General features: G+C 39.0%; 3 protein-coding genes, 1 non-coding gene and 1 pseudogene across 5 annotated transcripts; 2 read left to right on the forward strand and 3 right to left on the reverse strand.

The window, feature by feature from the left end:
* Nucleotides 1–3,741: 3,741 nt before the first annotated feature.
* On the reverse strand, nucleotides 3,742–7,039 carry LOC120007040 (pentatricopeptide repeat-containing protein At3g26782, mitochondrial-like). 2 transcript variants are annotated; one of them, XM_038857204.1, is made up of 3 exons: nucleotides 4,688–7,039; nucleotides 4,260–4,484; nucleotides 3,742–4,113 (listed from the first exon to the last, which is right to left on the reverse strand). In XM_038857204.1, coding segments are annotated over exons 1-2 (2,163 nt in total). In that variant the 5' UTR covers nucleotides 6,850–7,039; the 3' UTR covers nucleotides 3,742–4,113; nucleotides 4,260–4,483. The 2 variants fall into 2 exon arrangements, with proteins under 2 accessions (XP_038713132.1, XP_038713131.1); XM_038857203.1 differs by having other exon boundaries at nucleotides 4,260–7,035.
* Nucleotides 7,040–7,101: 62 nt separating this feature from the next.
* On the reverse strand, nucleotides 7,102–8,287 carry LOC120007041 (geranylgeranyl pyrophosphate synthase, chloroplastic/chromoplastic-like). The gene has a single exon (XM_038857206.1). The coding sequence runs from the start codon at nucleotides 8,208–8,210 to the stop codon at nucleotides 7,179–7,181; it is 1,032 nt and encodes a 343-aa protein (XP_038713134.1). The 5' UTR covers nucleotides 8,211–8,287; the 3' UTR covers nucleotides 7,102–7,178.
* Nucleotides 8,288–9,192: 905 nt separating this feature from the next.
* TRNAA-AGC lies at nucleotides 9,193–9,265 on the reverse strand. Its single transcript has one exon. It is a non-coding gene; the product is annotated as a tRNA-Ala (tRNA).
* Nucleotides 9,266–11,819: 2,554 nt separating this feature from the next.
* Nucleotides 11,820–17,879, forward strand: LOC120007179 (formin-like protein 3). The gene is made up of 6 exons (XM_038857371.1): nucleotides 11,820–11,897; nucleotides 13,692–14,452; nucleotides 14,530–14,992; nucleotides 15,091–15,290; nucleotides 15,657–15,892; nucleotides 16,120–17,879. The coding sequence occupies exons 2-6, from the start codon at nucleotides 13,822–13,824 to the stop codon at nucleotides 16,981–16,983; spliced, it is 2,394 nt and encodes a 797-aa protein (XP_038713299.1). The 5' UTR covers nucleotides 11,820–11,897; nucleotides 13,692–13,821; the 3' UTR covers nucleotides 16,984–17,879.
* Nucleotides 17,880–18,062: 183 nt separating this feature from the next.
* LOC120006944 lies at nucleotides 18,063–19,744 on the forward strand (annotated as a pseudogene).
* The last annotated feature ends 1 nt before the right edge of the window (nucleotide 19,745 follows it).

The following is a 19,745-nucleotide window of genomic DNA, read 5'->3' on the forward strand; positions in this document are numbered from 1 at the left end:
GGAGGAGGAGGTGGTGCTAAAGTGAAGACATGCGCCTCCTCCTCCTCAAACTATGAAGAGGACTGTAGTGTTACCGAGAGAAATGGGTTTTTTAGAGAGAAAAAATTTATTTCCTCAGGCCATTTTAAAGAGATTGATTTGTGTGTTTATGCTAGCAATTTAGAGTTTGGCTTTACATAAATGCCTATGTTTTTCCCTCTCCATAGGGTAGACCCAGTCTGCATATGGGTCGGGTTTATATATGAAGTGGCAAAAACTTCGTAGTGGTCGATCCAGGGATAGCGTTCATGGAATTTTTTTGATTATTTATTAATTATTTCTTCAAAGAACGAAAAACAACATAAAAAATCAAAATATTATAAAACATAGGTGAGCAATAATTGAAAATTGATCTACAAAAATATCTTATCATTGGCACGTCAACAAAGCTCCAGACTTCACAAGCGTTCTTCGTTGTCATAGTCCTCAGTAGCAAAACCTAATCCTCAGCAATTCAAGTGCTTTAGGACTTACAACACTAGCCCATTCAAACTTCAATCATCACATTTCACAAACACAACACTAGTCCAAAGAATAAGTTATTAGTTGAGCTTTTAAAATACATTAGCCCATTTATTGATTAGTAATAAGTTATGATCTTATGGACCTTTTAACAAGTAACATTTACATTTACAAGAAGATTAAGCCCATTTGTTTTTAGCCAGATAACATATCTGAATACATGAAATATTAGTATTAGTGGTGTCAATTGACCACACTACCCAAGCCGTGGGTACGCCCTTGCCTCCATTATCCAAGACTCACAGAATTCGCATATGTAGTGTAGGTACCCCTTTGGTCCATAGCATACATTAGAGTATACGCTTTTGAGGTGTTTGGTGAATTGAATCTAGACATAGAGTATATATTATCAATTCACCAATAAAAATATTGGTAATAAAGTATAAATAAAATAACATAATAATAACTTATTTGAATTAATGAGTAATCAAAAATGTTAGAGATCCTAGTAAAAAACATCTTAGTCATCCCAGTAGTGGATGCGTCACTCTCGGATTCAATCACCAGATTTTGTGGGCCCTATACTTACATCAATCAAAGGACAAGATTCATTACTGTGATGACTGTGATATTTTTTACTGCGATCTCTAACATTTTTTATGAGTAATACGTTTGGATTGATTAAAACTCTTGTTTTGACTCTTCTTACTTCCTCCATTTTAACCTTATCACATGATAACACAATATAAATCCATAATACCATCTTGACATCCCCACCCAAACAACGATGCATAGTCACTACCCCTTTTTGATTAGGGCTCCACAAAGCACAATCCTCTACGGTGTTGTATGCGAACAAAATACCACATTGGTTAAACATGGTATTGTATGCAAACAAAAATACCACATTGGTTAAACATGGAAAGATGGTTGAGTATACAAAGTATGGACTATCTCCATTGGAATAAGGTTTTTGGGTAGAGCCTAGGAACAAATCCATGTGGATTTTGGCCCAAAGCGGATAATATTATTCCAATGTGGAGATGTGTGTTGTCAATAGTCCTAACAATTGGTATCAAAGCCGGGCCCCAAACTTAGCCTTATGTGGATGAATTCTCGAGTGGCTTCACAAAGATGGTGCTCTATTAGCTCACGATAGAATCGTGTTTATGTTTGCATGAGGCTGGTGACACTCTGAACCTTCATGTAATGCGTGTGAAGTGGAGTAGTTGACCTTGGTTAAGCAAGACCCTTCCAAAGTGAGGAAGATGGATACACCGATATTGTTTGAGGGGAGGTACTGTGGTCCTTTATTCGAAGGGAGGATTGTTGTATGCGAACAAAAATACCACATTAATTAACCATGGGGAGATGATAGCACAGTGTGGCCCAACGCTTTCTGCTAGAGGTACCACTAGGCACACGCTCTACAAGACGGACCCTTAGAGTCTAGTTTATGTAAAACATTGATTATTGAATAAGTAATTGCGGTAACATCTTTTTGCTTTTTGTGAATTATCAAGTTGTTGAGGTGTTCCTTTCAAGTAAATTGGCATTTTGTAGACGTTGGATACTCTCAGTCACTGAACAAAAGTACTAAGCCATGATTTATTCCTGATTTTAAACCATTTTTCTTTGTTTGGGTTTAATGTATTGTGCTTTTCATAAAGGGTCACTATTGGTATTTCCACAGAAAGCTTAAATGGAAATGAGAATCTTAATCCATAATTAGTGGGTGAGAAGATAAATCAGGCAATTAGCCAATTACGGCGAAGCGGTGAAGACAATATTTATTGGGATGTCTGCCATGTCACCCCAAGACGGGGGGGGGGGGGTACTTCCACAGTACCATTCCACCTGGTGTTAAAGTGGGGGTAGCCCTCTTTTACCCAACTGATCTTGATATTCCTCAAAATTACGATGGTGGCGGCGATGAGGCCCACTATTGGCAGCTAGGCCCAATAACACAAAAATGTAAGCAAGCCTTCAATCGCAGCAGGTGGTAGCAACTAGGCCCACTATGTGGGGCTGTTCAATCCTTCGTTAACTTGGGCTTTATTTGCAGATACTTTTCTTCATGGGCCCAACAAAATCTACAAGGAGTGAGACATGGAAGGAGGAGGAAAATAGGAGTGGATCATGCCGCTACATCTGGTTTACACAGCAATGTAAGGCCTTACTAGTTACTACTCAAGCTGTGAGATCAAAGGTAGTTTTCACCACAGAACCTGAGGTAATTCTTTGGACCCTATATTATATATTTCTGCAATCAATCAGCCATGACCCACACAGCTTTCCATATCAGCTGGGCGTTGTTGCAGTTGATAATAAGTTTGAAACAAAGATGTGGTAGAGAAAAACCTCAAGGAGCTAAGAGCTGCGGGAATAGATGGGGGGATGGTAGATGTATGGTGGGGGATCATTGAATCCAGGGCCCTCTGGAGTATGATTGGAGTGAATATAGGAGTTTGTTTGAACTCGTTCAAAAATGTGGATTAAAAATACAAGCTATAATGTCATTACACGAATGTGGTGGGAAGGTGGGATATGTGGTTAACATCCCACTTCCCCAGTGGTTACTTGAAGTTGGAGAAACAAACCCTGATATCTTCTATACAGATAGGGAAGGTAACAGGAACAAGGAGTACCTCACACATGGTGTTGATAATCAGCCTCCCTTTGGCGGACGAGCTGCTGTTGAGGTAAGGTCCAGCGCATTTTTCTATAGGTCATTCAAAAGAAGTTTGTGCAAAGAAGTCAGTATAGGCATCCATAGATGCTACATCTAATGAAAATTTATCTCCTCATCATAATCGCTAATAACAGATTATCAAATTTGATAAGATATACAGTGACTTTACGAAGAGCTTCAGGGAAAACATGTAAGATATTTTAGATGCTGGAGCCATAATAGATATAGAAGTAGGGCTTGGTCCAGCAGGGGAGCTCAGACACCCTTCTCATCTGCAAAGCCTAGGATGCTTTTTTCCTGGCACCGGAGAATTTCAGGTAACTACATGTTTCAACTATATGTGAAAGTAACATATCTTTGTAATTAAGCTACGGTTATAATTCCCTAAAACATGTTACTTGTTGCAGTTCTATGATGAGCATCTTAAAGCAGATTTCAAAGATACAGCAATAAGTGCAGGCCAACCAGAATGAGAACTGCCAGCTAATGCAGGGGTATACAATGACATACCCAAATCAACAGACTTCTTTGGATCAAATGGGACATACCTTGCCGAAAGGGGGAAGTTCTTCTTGACTTGGTATTCCAACAAGTTACCGAGTCATGGAGATCAGATCCAAGATAAAGCCAGCAAACTTTCTTGGGCCGCAAAGTGAAGTTGGCCGCAAAAGTATAAGCTACACCATTAACTCCAAATAAAAAGCAGTTCTACATGTATCTTTGTTCACAATTTCTTCTCATGATAGGTAGCCGGAATACATTGGTCGTACAAAGCTGATAGTCCTGCTGCAGAGATTACTGCAGGATATTATAACTTGAAAGACAGAGATGGCTATAGACCCATTGCAAAGATGTTGTCAAGGAACTTGCAATCTTGAATTTCACTTGTCTTGAGAATGGGGTGACATACGTTCGCTTATCTGATGATCCATTGCAAGAAGAAAATTTCAATTTATTCAAGATATTTGTGAAGAAATGTATGCAGATGAAGTAAGGAACTTTAGTCCTTTAAAAAGAAGTTATGATGCATTATAAGTTCTAACAGGAAAGTTGAAATTTAACTTACTGATTTTCAATAATGTTTTTCAGGATTACTGTCCAGACTCCGGCAAGTACAGTCATAAACCACATTCACAACAACTGTCCAAACCATAGATTCCAATTGAAGATCTTCTGGAAGCAACAAAGCCAATGACACCATTCCCATGGGATAAAGAAACAGAGATGTGTGTTGACCCCATTGCTAGAGGACCCCGTTGCCTCATAGCCAACATCATAAGCAAGATCACTTCTACTTTGAAGAGAACATAATTTGATGGATAAAAATTAAGAAAATTCAAATAATCAAGTTTAAGTAACTGGAAGCTTGTACTAATAAAATGTCCCCAGAGAGATTTCAGAACTACTCCAAATATCTGGTTTTCGAATAAAAGAATCTGCATTTTCCCTTTATGGTTCAAATGTACAATTATAATTAGGTGAATATTCACTCACCAATAATCACCACAAGAGCATACTCCATCTTTAAAATGGTGAAATCTACGAATATCCCGCATTATAATTTCTCTATGCATGACCTTTGAAATGAATTTAGTTACTGTGTGACAATCCCTGCATACTCGAAGGTTCTTAGTGATCCTAATAATGGTTCCTGGAGCTGTGTTGATAAGAGCAAAAGCAATGGCCAATCTTTCACTGTGATCCCAAAGCATCTTCTCTTTTATCTCCTCTTCAACATTATGAAGCACTGAACTTGTATCAGGTATATACCCAGCTTCCTTGAGTCGCTGATTCAAATCCTCCAACTTTGCATATATCTTCTTCGCCTGAGGATGTATTCTATCTCCAACTAAGAAAGTGTGAACTGCTTTATTTAACTCCACAAAGCTGCATCCAGGGGTTTTTCTTAAACCCTTCCCTTTCGCTATTGCTCTCACCCTCTCTGTATCATCCCATCTTCTCTCGGCAGCATAAATATTAGAAAGGCAAATGTAGCTAGTCACCTCATTAGAGCTCATATCAAAAAGTTTCTGAGCAGAAATCTCTCCAAGCTTGGCATTCCGATGCAACCAGCAAGCATTAAGAAGTGCAGCCCAAACATCACTAGTGGGTTTAATTTCCATGGTCTCGATGAGCTCGTATGCTTCATCTAAGTGACCCGCACGACCAAGCATATCCACCAAACATGAATAATGAGCAACTGTGGGCTTCACATCGTAATCCTTTGTCATTCTGCGGAAAATTTCTTTCCCCTCAGCCACTAACCCTGCATGGCTACAAGCTGACAAAACCGAAGTAAGAACACTGTCATCTGGAAGAATATTGTTTGTAAGCATTTCATCAAAACAGGAAATAGCCTCTCTCCCCATCCCATGAATCCCATATCCTGAAATCATAGAGCTCCAAGAAACCAAATTTTTCTCCGGCAATTTGTCGAAGACAAAACACGAGCAAGCCAAACATCCGCATTTTGCATACATGTCGATAAGTGCAGTTCCTACAATAGTGTTTGCGCCAAACCCTTTCTTAATAAGACATGAGTGAACTGACATGCCAAATTGTAAGGCTGTGATCCGATCACAAGCCCCAAGGACAGCTGTGAAGGTTACCTGATCAGTCTCTGCTCCTTCGATAACCATGCGACAGAAAAGTCTTAGGCTTTCAAAAGCATCTCCATTCCGTGCATAGCCGGAAATCATTGAGTTCCATGACACAGAATCTTTAAATGTTGCCTCTTCAAATAATCTTCTTGCATCAATAATGGAATTACAGTGACAATACATGTCAATAAGAGAGTTTATTAAATACTCATTACAAAGTGCAGGACTATTTGTAACAACAAAACCGTGAATTGATTTCCCTTGCTTCCGTGCAGCTAGTTTAGCACAAGCAGAGATTAGGCCAAGCAAAGTCGTGCCATCTGCTGGTAGTACAGATTTGGCCATGATCCCGAAAATGGCCAAAGCCTCTTGTGGGTTACCAACTTTAACATAACCCAATATCATTGTATTCCAAGACGTCAAATCCCTCTCAAGCATTTTATCAAACACTTTCCTTGCTGAACCCATGTCCCCAAACTTGGAGTACATCGCCAGAAGCGAATTACACACATATATATCCGACTCAAACCCAGCAACCACTATCTCACCATGAACTTTCCTCCCAATTTCTACAACCAAAGAATCACCACACGCCTTAAGAACAAAAGGGTATGTAAAATTATCCGCCTTTCGTCCAAAATACAACATCTTCCGAGATAAGACAATAGACATTAAAGGGACCGCATTACAAGCATAGCCTCTAATCATAAAATTCCACAAGAACGAATTCTTCAACAAAATCCCATCAAAGATTACCTGAGCTGCATCCATTTGACCGCAGCCAGCATAGAAGGCAGCAAGTTTGGTGCTGAGGTATGTATTCTGGCAGAGAGTTCCACAAACGGTAATGTGGGCATGGAGTTGATTGCCTTGATTGAGGAATTTCGAATTGGTGAGCGATTGCAACAGGGAACCACACCAAAGTGAGGAGAGCGGTGGATGCGCAAGACATTGTTCGGTTAAGGAGGTCTTGATAGCGGTGGTGGTGTAGGGAGATATTTTGAAGAGAGTTGGGTATTGAGATTTGACAAGTTTGAGATAGAGAGCGACATTCATGAAGGAGAAATTTGAATGCTTGCAATGCTTGAAGAGCAGTGGCAGGTATTTCAGTTAACATACAAAAAGTCTTGTTCTCTTTGAACACCGGCTCTTCACTCTGTACGAAAATACCGGAGTCTTTATTATTGAATTTTATGATTTTATCTATTTAATATTTTTGCTGTATTATTTTAATCTAAAATAGTGTTACAGAAACTAAGAAAATACCCCCTCACAATGTCGAGATAAAAGTCCAATCTCCGAAAGTTAAGAGAGAAAACAAAGTGCCTTATAAGTTTATTGTAGGTCTCGACAAATTATTTGGATAGGACTTTCTTATGCACAATTTATCTTGGCCTATTAACAATGTAAAGAGCTAACTGATACAATGGGGCAGCCAATACAGCATCAAAATGTGCGAGCTCGTCAGTAGCTTGAGTTACCAACTCGCTAGCATACTTGCTGGCATTCTCAAGACCCATTAGCTTTGGATAAGTTGCCTTTTCTCCAACGGAATCCTTACCAACATCCTTCCCCAATTCTTCCGCAGATTTTGTCACATCAAATATATCATCCACCACTTGAAATGCCAACCCTGCAAGCCTTCCATAATTCCCAACTTTCTTAATATCAATCTCACTTCCTCCTCCCATTATCGCCCCACAAACAGCTGATGCCTCAAAAAGCTTAGCTGTTTTGTGCGCATGAAGAAACCTTAACTCCTCCAAATTTAAATCTTTTCCTTCACTTTGAATGTCCAAAAACTGCCCTGCCATCAACCCTTTTGACCCAAATGCAGAACTCAACACAGCAATGGCATGAAGAACTAGTCGAGGAGAGACATTAGTCGTGTTGGTCGCTATGTGCTCAAAGGCAAGTGAGAGGAGTGCATCGCCAGCAAGTAGTGCTGTTGCTTCACCAAATACTTTATGGTTTGTGTTTTTGCCTCGCCTGTTTTCTCCATCGTCCATACAAGGAAGATCGTCATGAATGATTGCCATATCGTGAAGCATCTCTGCCGCACAAGCCACTGGAATAACTGATGATTCTTCACCACCAACCAATTCACATGAAGCCATACAAGCAATTGAACAGACACGTTTTCCACCTCCCAGAAGTGTGTATCTCATGGACTCATGAATCCCTATTGGGTGTTGCAGGGGGATTGCCTCGTCTAGTGCTCTGTTCACTATTTTTACCTTCGAAGCCGCGTATTCTTTGAATTGGAGCAAATTTAAAGCATGGTCTTCTGACTTGGTGCTCAGAGATCGGACCAGAGCAGACTGCATCAATTGAAAGCCAGCAAGTTGGCCAAATGAATTCATCCTCAGTGGGTTCTTGAGACTGCGAGTGAGGTTTTTGAGAAAGAAAGAAGCCATGAATTATGGTTTTTGAGAGCGAGATTTGTTTTTCTAGTTGCAGAAAGGTGCTCAACGATGTCTCATTTGGAAGCAAATGTCCATCTCGAATTATAATACCCTAAATAATGGGAGTGGTTCAAAACGAACCATCATTGGTCGTTATGAATAAGCTGTCTGACAAGTGAAAAGTCAAAAGTCAAATAAATTATGGAAAGAATAATGTTTGAGACCCCAAAAGACCCCCATTATTGGATGTGAAGTGGGTCGTACTTGTGTTTTTAATCAACGATTATTTTAATGTCATATATATTTGGGGGCTGTTGGGAGTCAAATTTTGAGGGTCTCTAACATTATCTTTATGGAAAATGGTATTTTCACCCCAATGTTAATTTTCTCACTCTAGTCATTGAATTTCATGTTTTATTATTAATTTACATATGAATGTTAGTTTTTTGGAAATAGTATTCTCACCCTCAATATTAATTTTCTCATCCTCAGTCATTGAATTTATGTGTTTTATTATTAATTTACATATGAATGTTAGTTTTTCGGAAATGGCATTCTCACCCTCAATATTAATTTTCTCTCAGTCATTGAATTTCAATGTTTTATTATTAATTTGCAAATGATTTGATTTTTAGCCTTTTCGATTTGTATGTAATTTAACATTTGATTCACATTTTAAAAATTAATTTTGGAATGTGAAATGGCACAAAGAACAATTTGTAGCATATATTAGATATATCTGTCAATCTATATTGATGTGATGTAATAATTTTACTTTAATTAATTGTTAGGGGTAAGAGAATTAATTTTTGAAATATGAATCTAATGTCAAATCACACACAAATCAAAAAGAACAAATATTAAATCATATATAAATTAATATTAAAATAATACATATCAATTATTGGGGGTGGAATTATTAACTTGGAGGTAAGCATTCCCATAAATTATACACAGAAAATAAAAATTAATTAAATAATCGACAAAAAATTTGTGGAGATGCGGGGTATCGATCCCCGTACCTCTCGCATGCTAAGCGAGCGCTCTACCATCTGAGCTACATCCCCAGGCTGTTAAGTGTCGGAATAAATAAAAAAATAAATTCAAATAGTTCAGGAAAATTCAAGTCGAGTTTTCGTCTTTCTTCCCAACTGAAACCTGATAGTTCTTAACCGTGTAACGATGTCCTTACTCATTGCAAACTGCAAAGGACTTAGGACGAATTACTGCTCGTGAATTGCGTATTTCGAACACGTAGTCAAGTTCTTTCTTTATATTTAATTTCTGGGCAGTCTAATGAGGAATGAGATCTCCTAATCTTGTTTTTCATTTTAATGCAACGCCCATCGAGGATATCCACCTCCACGTTTGCGCTGATCACTGGTACGTACGATGACCTTGGCATACCATTCAATAGCGAACAGATTGTTGTGCTTTTTTATTGGAATGGTTCACTGCTTGTCGATGGCATGTACCCCAGGATGAAGTTAATGTTTCTAAAGGAATTCATGCGAGAAAGCTTAGGATATGTAACATGGTTCCCCATAAGTAAATTGTGTTCTCTCTTTTTGGCTATAATTTCTTTTTTTCCTTGTGTATTTATTTCTTATTTTCTTCTAGATTGAACATAAAATTGGGATTTGGATGCCCAGAATATTATTCATTTTGCCCTGATAAACTCATGAAAGATTTATCCTATTCTTCGATGGTACTAATCTGAATGCTGATAGCATCACCTCGGTTCATGATGCCCAGGCACTCGAGCAACCCTTGTTGAGGCTATTCAACGTGTAGAACAACTAAAAGTGAGCATATATATATATACTTCCCCGCTATTCGTTACTTCATCTTACTGAAGTCCATGTCTAACCAACTTTCTCATTAACAGGAAAAATTCTCAACAACGCCGAAGCTCCACAAGAGCATGAGACTATTAAGGTAATACCTAGAAAGAGCAGTTACTAATAGTAATGGAAATTTGCTTTTGAATGTGGTTGTTGCTCCATTTGTAGTGTTTAAAAACATTCATGGACACCAATGTCGAAGATGCAGATTTAGGTGTTGAAGTGTCTGCAAATGCTAGCCAATTTGAGGTATTGGCCTTAAATCCTCTTTAATATTTGAGATTTGTGGGTTACTTGGATGAAAACGAGTGCTGTATAACATAAACTAGTGAATCATACTATTGTCTGTGTGTAGGAATTCATTTGAGAGTTGAAGATCGGAATGAAGAAGCATCCCCGCTGATTGGTCCTCACCTAAGCATGACTTCTTAAAAGAACAAAAGCACTGGAACTCCAAAGCGGTGTGCAGTGCACACATCAATGGTTTGACATCCAAAAGCTCAAGTGCTCCAGCAAAGACTTGTATGCTCAAAATACCTATGTAAAGAAAAGACTGAAGGAAGTCCTGTAACTTCTTAAGTTGTTTGCTGTCAAAACCACGTATTTGTTGTTTCTTCTTCCAGTTATTTGTGTACGAAAAATGATAATGTGTGCTCTTAAGGCACTGGATAAGGATGAAAAGTGTGCATTGGAATTTGAAAAAAAAATATGTATTTTAAGTTTAAAATATTAGGGGTAAAAGTGTTCATCACATTTATACTATGATTTGTTGTAATGAATCCTTAACAAGTGTCTTTAGGGTACACGTTATCAATATTCATTGTTTATTTCTTGTTTGATCCTTGTGAATGCTGAATGAATTTCTTGAAGATTGCTACAATCCGTATAATTACTACATTATACATTTACACTTGTTGTTTGGGAAGTTAAAGCTTTGGATTTCGTCAGTAAAAATGTCCATTAGAGTTGGAGGAGAAGACCGGATCTAGTGCTACTTTTGTTGACCCAAAATTGGAATGCTGAGTAACAGTTTGGCATCCAAGAACACATATATAAAAGGATGGGTAGATCCGGGGAGGACTTGTGCATTATTTACAGATTCTATGATCGGGGTACCAAATTTTTGAAAGATGATCAATGTGTGAGGTATTACTTGGCATAACAAATACAAATTAAAATCAAATTTGCAATCGAAACATCAAATGAAATTATCTTTTGAGTTTATATGCAATCGTCTATCATATCGGATCGCGATGAATTTAAACAAACGATTCACGGTTGTCCAACATTGTTCTCCTCTCGTCTTCCTGTCTACATACAATTTCGAATAAACTACATTCTTTTAATTCCTAATGTGAATTTTTTGTTCGAAATATGATTTGTATTTGATGCAAATTGGATCATAGCTTGCCGTTCAACGTTCACTGCGTTTCCCGTCGCATGGGTTTGGTTATTGTTTTAGATTCTGCGCCCAACCTTTTGCACTCACATTGCTGTTTTCGGGTTCATCGTCCCGTTTTGATTTCTGACTGGATTGGATAGAGAGTCGTCAAAAAGAGGAGGAAAATTGTTGGTCTTTCTCAAATTGGGGACTGGCATTGGCATTTTGTTCTTTAAAGAAGAAAATCACATTGCCTGCAAAACTGTGTTGTTACATGTTTGGGCGATTTCTTGATATCCGATGAAATGAGAAAAATCAGACGCGTAGAGGGTTTTCGAAGACATGGAATTGAGAAGAATTGGTTCTGCCACTGTTTTCGTGGTTTTCGTTTGTGCGTTGCCTACGGGTCGTGCAGTAGGCAATAGGAGGACCTCAGAAATGCACCAGGGGTCGCCTGAGACGAATACAAAGACGGTACGCTTTCCCATCACTCCCTCACATGTTTCCTTTTCATTGGCATTACTGAGGGTTAATACCACTTTCGGTCACTGAAAGATTTTGCATTTTTCAATTTGGTAACTGAATGTTCAAATGTTTCAATTTGATAACTAAAAGTTGTTTTTTGTTTCATTATAGTAACTCGGTCAGATTTTTGATATTTTGGTCAGTCAAAGTGCCTATGTGGCACTTTGACCATCATCTCCAATTGATTTCTTGTTAGTGTGTCCCGACATTTGTCCACGTGGGAAAAGATTTTGAAATATAAATTTATTAACAAATGTTTTAACCAAAATAAAAATTAGAAAATCACCTCCCTGATTTCCTTTGTGCCCGTTGCAGATTTCAACTCTCCAATGATACAAATAGGATCTTGCAGTTAAGGAACCCAACTATGGGTTTGTCTATGGCTTGTTCAATTCAGATTAATTGATTCAAAATTAGGTACTACCACTTCTTCGTTGTCCCTATCTTGCTCCCCTCTGTACCCACATGCTTGAAGCTTCAACCCAAGCAGTACCCAGGCCATGGACAAAGCATACAAAGAAGACAAAGAAGATCTACGAGCACTTCCAGAAGCTGTCATCAAAGCCTCAAAAGAACTTCATCAAGGCCCCATTTTTTCAACAAAGGATCCCCACTCGACAGTCAGAGATCTTTTCTCGATCTGGATTTGAAAGCCATACCTCCATGATAAAAGCTCCTTTGAAACGGACCGGAGAAGATTTTGTGGAGTTCTCATTGAAACGGGCCGACGACGGCAACAGTAGATATACAAAAAATTGTGAGAAAATCGTATGATTTTTATGAGATTTTAGGGTTTAGGAGTTTGTGGGAATATCTTTCAATGCCACATCACCAATTTTAACTCAGTCATCTTTCCATCTAGCGAAGTCGTCAAAATTTAACAGTATTGTCAAGGTCAGAGTGCCACATAGGCACTTTGACCGACCGAAATATCATAAATCTGACCGAGTGATTATAATGAAACAAAAAAATACTTCTAGTTACCAAATTGAAACATTTGAACATTGAGTGACCAAATTGGAAAATGTAAAATCTTTCAGTGATCAAAAGTGGTATTAACCCGCATTACTGATATTTGCTGATTTTCATTTGCAAAAGCTTTGATTCATCTGCAATTTTTTCAATAATTGTGGAGAGTGTGCTTCTACTAAAAAGGAATTGATATTAATGTGGTGTAAGGAAAGTTGGCAGCTGGGATGCTGAATTTGTTGGTTAAACAGCCCCCAAAGAGAAAAAATAAATTTTAAGCTTTAAGTTGTTGAAGGTGGCTTGTGTAGCTTATAGCTATATGATTTAGATTAGAAAATAACGGCCATTCGAATTGCATTGATTTTGAACCTGATCGAGTTTTGGTTATTGTAATTTAGGGAGCATGTGTATTTAGGTCATTAGAGATACCTCTGATAGTGTTTTCCTAATTTGTCTTCTTGAAAGAAGAAAATGGATCAGCTTCATACTTTTTGAAACTAAACGTCAATGAAAGTTCGACCAGGTTTATGCTTTTTGGATGCTCTGAGAGGGAAGAAGCATAGTTAACTTTTAAGTCCTCTCGGCTGCTTGAGTAGGAAAATTAATTTTGGTTTCACAATGAAATAGATGAAAGTGTACTTATGCTTTTATTTTTTTTGTTAACTCATGTTAATGCTGACAAACTAACCAGTTGGACTCTATATCGTTGTCTGATGGATGCTTTGTCCATGATATGAAATCATATGATAAATGCTGCTGTTTTTGAGATGGCAGCTGGAACAATGGAAAAAGTGGAAGTTTCAAAACTCTGAACGTTGCAACTTATATTAAGCCGTTACCACTGAAATTTATTGAGACAATCTAATGACAGGCAGAGCAGGAATGGATCCATTGCAGGAAAGAAATGAGGGGCCAGAAGGGAACTCATGAAGATCTTAATCTCTATTTTCTTAAAGAAGCAACCGGTGACTGCTTTCCAAGAAGGAAAATACAAAGAGCTATCAGTGTTTTGCCTCTCCGAATGAAAGAAAAAGTTGTGGATTGCTTGAAAAATAAAATTCTCCTCTTTGACGTTTCTCGTCAAGAGGCTGTGTATAGGCACTGCTTTATCAAGTGCATTGAGTTGCTTTTTGATTGTTCAAGTGCTCCTAGAAGATATCCGGGTGGTGAGCCTCCAGTCATTTCTGTGGCATCATCAAATCATGGTCCACCACCTGCAAGTTCCGAATCTTCAAGTAAACAACCGTTTCATTTTTCACCAGGAGGAGAAAATATTGTACCAGAAATAATCGATCCACCTCCACCTCAGGCAGCTCGTAAACATTCACCACCTATGCCACCTGTTAATCCAAATCATTCCAAAAAAAATCACGACGACATTGAGTCAGAAACTATTGTTGCTGTTGTTGTAACTGCAGCAGGGACATTTCTTATCATTGCATTGATCTGTTGCTGCATCAGATTCAGGGGGAGAAGCAACAAAGTGGGCCCTAGAGGACAAAGAGACGACAGGCCTCTTCTCAACTCGAGCTTAAGTGATTACTCAGGCATGCATTTCATGTAGTTTCATCATTTTTTAATCACATGACGCATAATCTGTTTGATCTTCCAGGTTCATCCCAGAAGTCCCTAAGTTTAGGAAGCTCCAGTAAAGAACTTGGCTCAAATTCAATTAGAGGAAAGAATAATTTTATCAGTACCCTTTCCATAAAGTCTGAGAATCATTGTTCCTCACTGCCCGTGGTACCGTCAGCAGAGACTGCTTCACTTCCTGCTCTAAAACCTCCCCCTGGACAATCAGCCCCTCCACCTCCCGGGCCACCACCTCCTGCTCCCCGTCCACCACCTCCACCAAAAGCTATCCCTCCACCTGTCCCTTCAAAAGGCATACCCGGCAAAGGCCAACCTTCCCTTCTTGGACCACACCGTCGAGGAAGTAGCGGTTCTGCTCAGGGAGAAGATGATAGCGAATCAGGTTCACAGAAGGCCAAGTTGAAGCCATTTTTCTGGGATAAGGTTCTTGCAAATCCTGATAAATCAATGGTCTGGCATGAAATCAAAGCTGGGTCTTTCCAGTAAGACAAAAAAAATCTACCTTGAGTTTAGCCTACTTTTTTGTGAATAATATTTTAAAACCTCTTTTAAACTAAAAATCATGTTACAAATTTTACAGGTTCAATGAAGAGTTGATAGAGACTCTATTTGGTTATAATGTAGACAAAGGCAAAAACGACCGCAAGAAAGATGCATCATCTCAAGACCATTCAATCCAGTATATTAAGATTATTGACCCTAGGAAGGCACAAAATCTGTCGATTCTTCTAAAAGCACTGAATGTGACTACTGAAGAAGTTATTGATGCACTTCAAGAAGGTAAGCCTCTTCTCTCTTTATCTTCCATTGGCATAAGCCAGTATGCAATTTGGAATGTAATATCACTCGTGCATAACCCCAAGAGTTTAATTGTATGATACACTCCGTAGTCATCAGCCAATGGCTGTCATGAGGAGAATATGAAAAAGACAAACGTAGCACATTGAGGGAAAAATAACTACAGAAAAGAAGCTTTGAATAACTGAATGAGTCTTCTGCCTGGATGGGTCCAATGTGGCCCTACCTTGGATAAGTTCCATGCTCTAAAAAAAATGAACGGGACTTCACCTTTTTGGTGCAGGTCAGCATGTAATTCTGGATTTTGTTGGTAGTTAACTTGGCATCTGTTCATTATTTTGAATCCAGGTAACGAGCTTCCAGTGGAGCTTCTCCAAACTTTGTTGAAAATGGCTCCAACGCAAGAAGAGGAACTAAAGCTTAGGTTATTTGCTGGAGATGTTAATCAACTTGGTCCTGCAGAGCGTTTCCTCAAAGTTTTGGTTGAGATCCCATTTGCTTTCAAAAGAGTAGAGTCATTGCTGTTTATGTGTTCACTACCTGAGGAAGTTTCTAATCTCAAAGAATCCTATGAAACTCTCGAGGTGAGACATTGAATATGCAGGTTGTGTAGATAATTAATAAACAGGTTTTATGAATTTGCTCAATAAATTGTACATGTATTCTTCTAGGGTGAGGTCTGGGCCTCTGATAGTAGCTTTATGGTTTATGAAATTGTTGAATCTATTTCTGATGGCCTATTTTTTAAGTTATTTTCGAGAACTCGGACCAGATGCGTTCTAGTTCCGTAATTATTCACTTTTTATGACAGGTAGCTTGCGACAAACTTAGAAACAGCAGGCTTTTCCTGAAGCTATTAGAAGCAGTTCTTAAAACAGGCAACCCCATGAATAATGGCACCTATCGTGGTGGTGCAGAGGCATTTAAGCTTGACACTCTCTTGAAACTCTCTGATGTGAAGGGAATTGATGGCAGAACTACACTCTTGCACTTTGTAGTTCAGGAGATCATTCGTTCTGAAGGCATTAAAGCCATCCGCAGAGTAAAAGCAAGCTCCAGCTTCTCCAGTGTGAGGACAGAGGACTTTGTCGATGATTCTTCCCCTGAATCAGCAGATCGCTATCGGAGCCTTGGTCTTCAGGTGGTTTCAGGTTTAAGCACTGAGCTCGGAGATGTCAAGAAGGCAGCAGCTCTAGATGCTGATGTCACAACGGCTACAGTGTCAAAACTTAAAAAATCGCTGATAAAAACAAGAGAATTCCTGGACACAGAGATGATGAATATGGAAGGAGATAGCGAATTCCACCATGCGCTTGTTAGCTTCGTGGAGCGGATGGAGTCTGATATCTCATGGCTATCAGAGGAAGAAAAGAGGATAACAAGTCTGGTCAAGAGCACCGCGGACTACTTTCACGGAAAGGCAGGAAAGGATGAAGGCTTGCGTTTGTTCACAATTGTACGTGAATTCTTGATAATGGTGGATAAGATATGTAAAGAGGTTAAAGATGATGCAACGACAAAGCCAACGAGAACTTTTAGGAACGAGGTTCCATCAACATCAGCATCCGCAACAGCTTCTCCAGATAATCGTCCACCAGCATCAGATTTTCGTCATCGCATTGCAGACCAGCGGATAGATTACTCCAGTTCAGATGATGAGGGCACATCTCCTTAGCTTTATTTTGAAGTAGGTACACAGAACAATTTGACGCAGAAAAATACCAGCTTTTTCCTTTTAATGGGGTTAAGGAAAGAGTCTTCTGTATATCACTTTGGACAATGTAGATTTCATCAGAGTTCCATGTAGTGATTGATTTCCTTGGGAGTTATCCTACAATGCTTTTTTGTGAAAATGCAGCTTGTTTGACAGTCACTAGATTGCTTGAAAATCTTGTATATGCCCCTACAATCAGTCCAAAATCGCGGTAGCTGCAACACATGGGGCTTGAGTTTCATGTGTACATATTCTGTTCATGAAATGTATATGCAGATCAAATCTTCTATTCCTAGGAAGTGGACTGTTGGAGGGGGGTGTGCCCAATTCAATGGAATTTCTTACAAATGGAGAAAGATTCCTCCTAAACAGCAAAAGTTCAGCATCCAATTGGGCTATATACCATCATAAGTTTCACATTAGCAAGGCAGTCTGTTGGTTGGAAATGTCAATTCAAAATAATCTTTAGATTAATTGAGAAGAGTCTTTAGAATGATCATAACTTGTTGATTAAGATCTGTTTTTGTTCAAGTTATTTCATGTTGTGATTGAGATATAAGAATGAGTTTTCTGTATGTAATTACTAGCGTATAAACTGTGAAAAGTAAGCTCTAAAATAAGTTTCAATTTGAAATTTATTTTTTCGGAACTTATTAGAGTTTATAAGTCTCAGGTATTTATAAGCTTCACAATAAGCTTACCAAACCGCCACTATCAAGGTTACTTCTTCCTTGAAAAAATTTGTGTCGTGATAGTTTTATTTATGTAATTTTCAAAAATTTGTGTCATGCGGTTAATATAATTTGATTGATGTTTCTCCAAGTCTTCAAAATATGAGAAACACGAGTAGCTCATATGATACTAGTGTGTGGTATCTCACTATCTCATAGAAATATTGAGTTCGAGCCTCCCCAATCTTAATAAAAAAATCTTCAAAATGTAAAAGAAGTGCAAGTTCTTTTTGAATTCCGAAGCAATGGGCCGAAGGGTTTTTTAATGGGTATGGGGTTCCCCAAAAAGAATTAAATGGGCCGACAAGTTTTAGCACTTTGGGAATGGAGGCGTCGGCCCAAATTCCAACGTTTATGTTTTATTTTAATTTAAACAAAAGGCCAATAGAAACATCACACGTACGCACTGCGTTCTAGGATAACTGCAGTGACACGTCACGAAATTCTCTTGGTCAAAACCCTACCGAGTTTCTTATATTTACCCTCTCCAGTGTCCATCGTCAGTCTACCTAGCAACGAAATCATCACCGTACGCTAGTCTCTGTCACTCTGGAAAAAAAAAATGGCGCCGAAGGGTCTGATCGAGAATCCTCCGCCGGCTTCCTCGTCTGAAGATGATGAAGTATCTTCTCAGGAAGAAGACCCCGTCGAAGATCATGACGATGAACAGAAGGCTGTCGTTGGACGAGATAACGAGGATTCCGATGATGGAGAAGAATCGGAGGACGATGAAGAGGAGAAATATACTTCGGAGGCAGAAACAAACTCCTGTCCGTTATCCCCTTCCCCCGCTTCCTTCACCATCAAGTCCATCTCCTCCAAGCCCATTAACCCTGAACCCAAAAAATCTAAACCAGAATCGCGGCCCAAATCCGTCAAGAATGTCGTTGAATCTCCTCAGAGAAAGAAGGTGGTGATCGGTAACGGCAACGGCAACGGCAACGGCAACGGCAACGGCAACATGGAGGATGTGAAGAAAGGTTCGGCGGGTCAAAGATTATGGACCGAGGAGGACGTGATTGTGGTCCTTGAAGGCATGGGTAATTACAAAGCCATGAAGGGTGCCGATCCGAACGCAGATATGGCCGCATTCTATGAGTTCATCAAGAAATCACTCCATGTCACTGTCACAAAGAATTAGCTGGTGTCCAAAATAAGGAGCTTGAAGAAGAAGTACCAGAACAATATGAAGAAAGGTGAGAATGGCGAGGACCCAGTTTTCTCTAATCCACACGAGGGCAAGTCTTTTGAGCTTTCAAATAAGATTTGGGGGGTTGAGGTGAGCAATGATAATACTAGAGCTGTAGTTAAGAGCGCAAAGAGTAAGCGAGACGCCAAACAGAGTGGTAGTGCTGGTGATGATAGAAATGGTCAAGTGCATGGATGCGCCGAAAAGCGCAAGGGAGATGAATTGAATGGAGATAAATTGTTGAATGAACTGGATTACAAGAAGGATCCTGTGAATGGAAGGATCAAGAAGAAAGTAAAGGTTGAAGTTTCAGGGGAGGCTGTAAATGGGTGTTGGAATGTAAGTGTAAAGAAAGAAGAGAATGATGAAGTTTCAGGGGATGGTAAGTTCTCTTCCCCGTCGCTTGCGATTGACTGGTATGATTTGGGGCGTAGGATTGACAAAGGGATATTTTGGGATATGGATATGATTAACAGTGTCAAGGCAAGAGAGTTGAATGAGAAATGGAACCAATTGCTTATTGATGAATTGGAGTTGTTTGTCCAGAGAACAGAAGTAATCAACAAACATGCTGTAGCTGTGCTTGAGGCCATGAAGAAGTCTTCATTTCCTTAGGAGTCTTTAGCTGCTCAGATTTTGTCTTTGGCTTATAGTAGGGATGAATTATGTTTTTGCAAGTTTTGCTTGTTGGCTCTGTTTAGATAAATTATGGCAGGGATGTTTTGGTCATGGAAACTGCTTTGGTTTTGTGTTTTACAGATCTATATAACTCGGACTATGAAATTGAAATTTGCATTTTTCAC

The sequence above is a fragment of the Tripterygium wilfordii genome, chromosome 10, assembly GCF_013401445.1.
Source record: "Tripterygium wilfordii isolate XIE 37 chromosome 10, ASM1340144v1, whole genome shotgun sequence".
NCBI classification, from domain to species: domain Eukaryota; kingdom Viridiplantae; phylum Streptophyta; class Magnoliopsida; order Celastrales; family Celastraceae; genus Tripterygium; species Tripterygium wilfordii.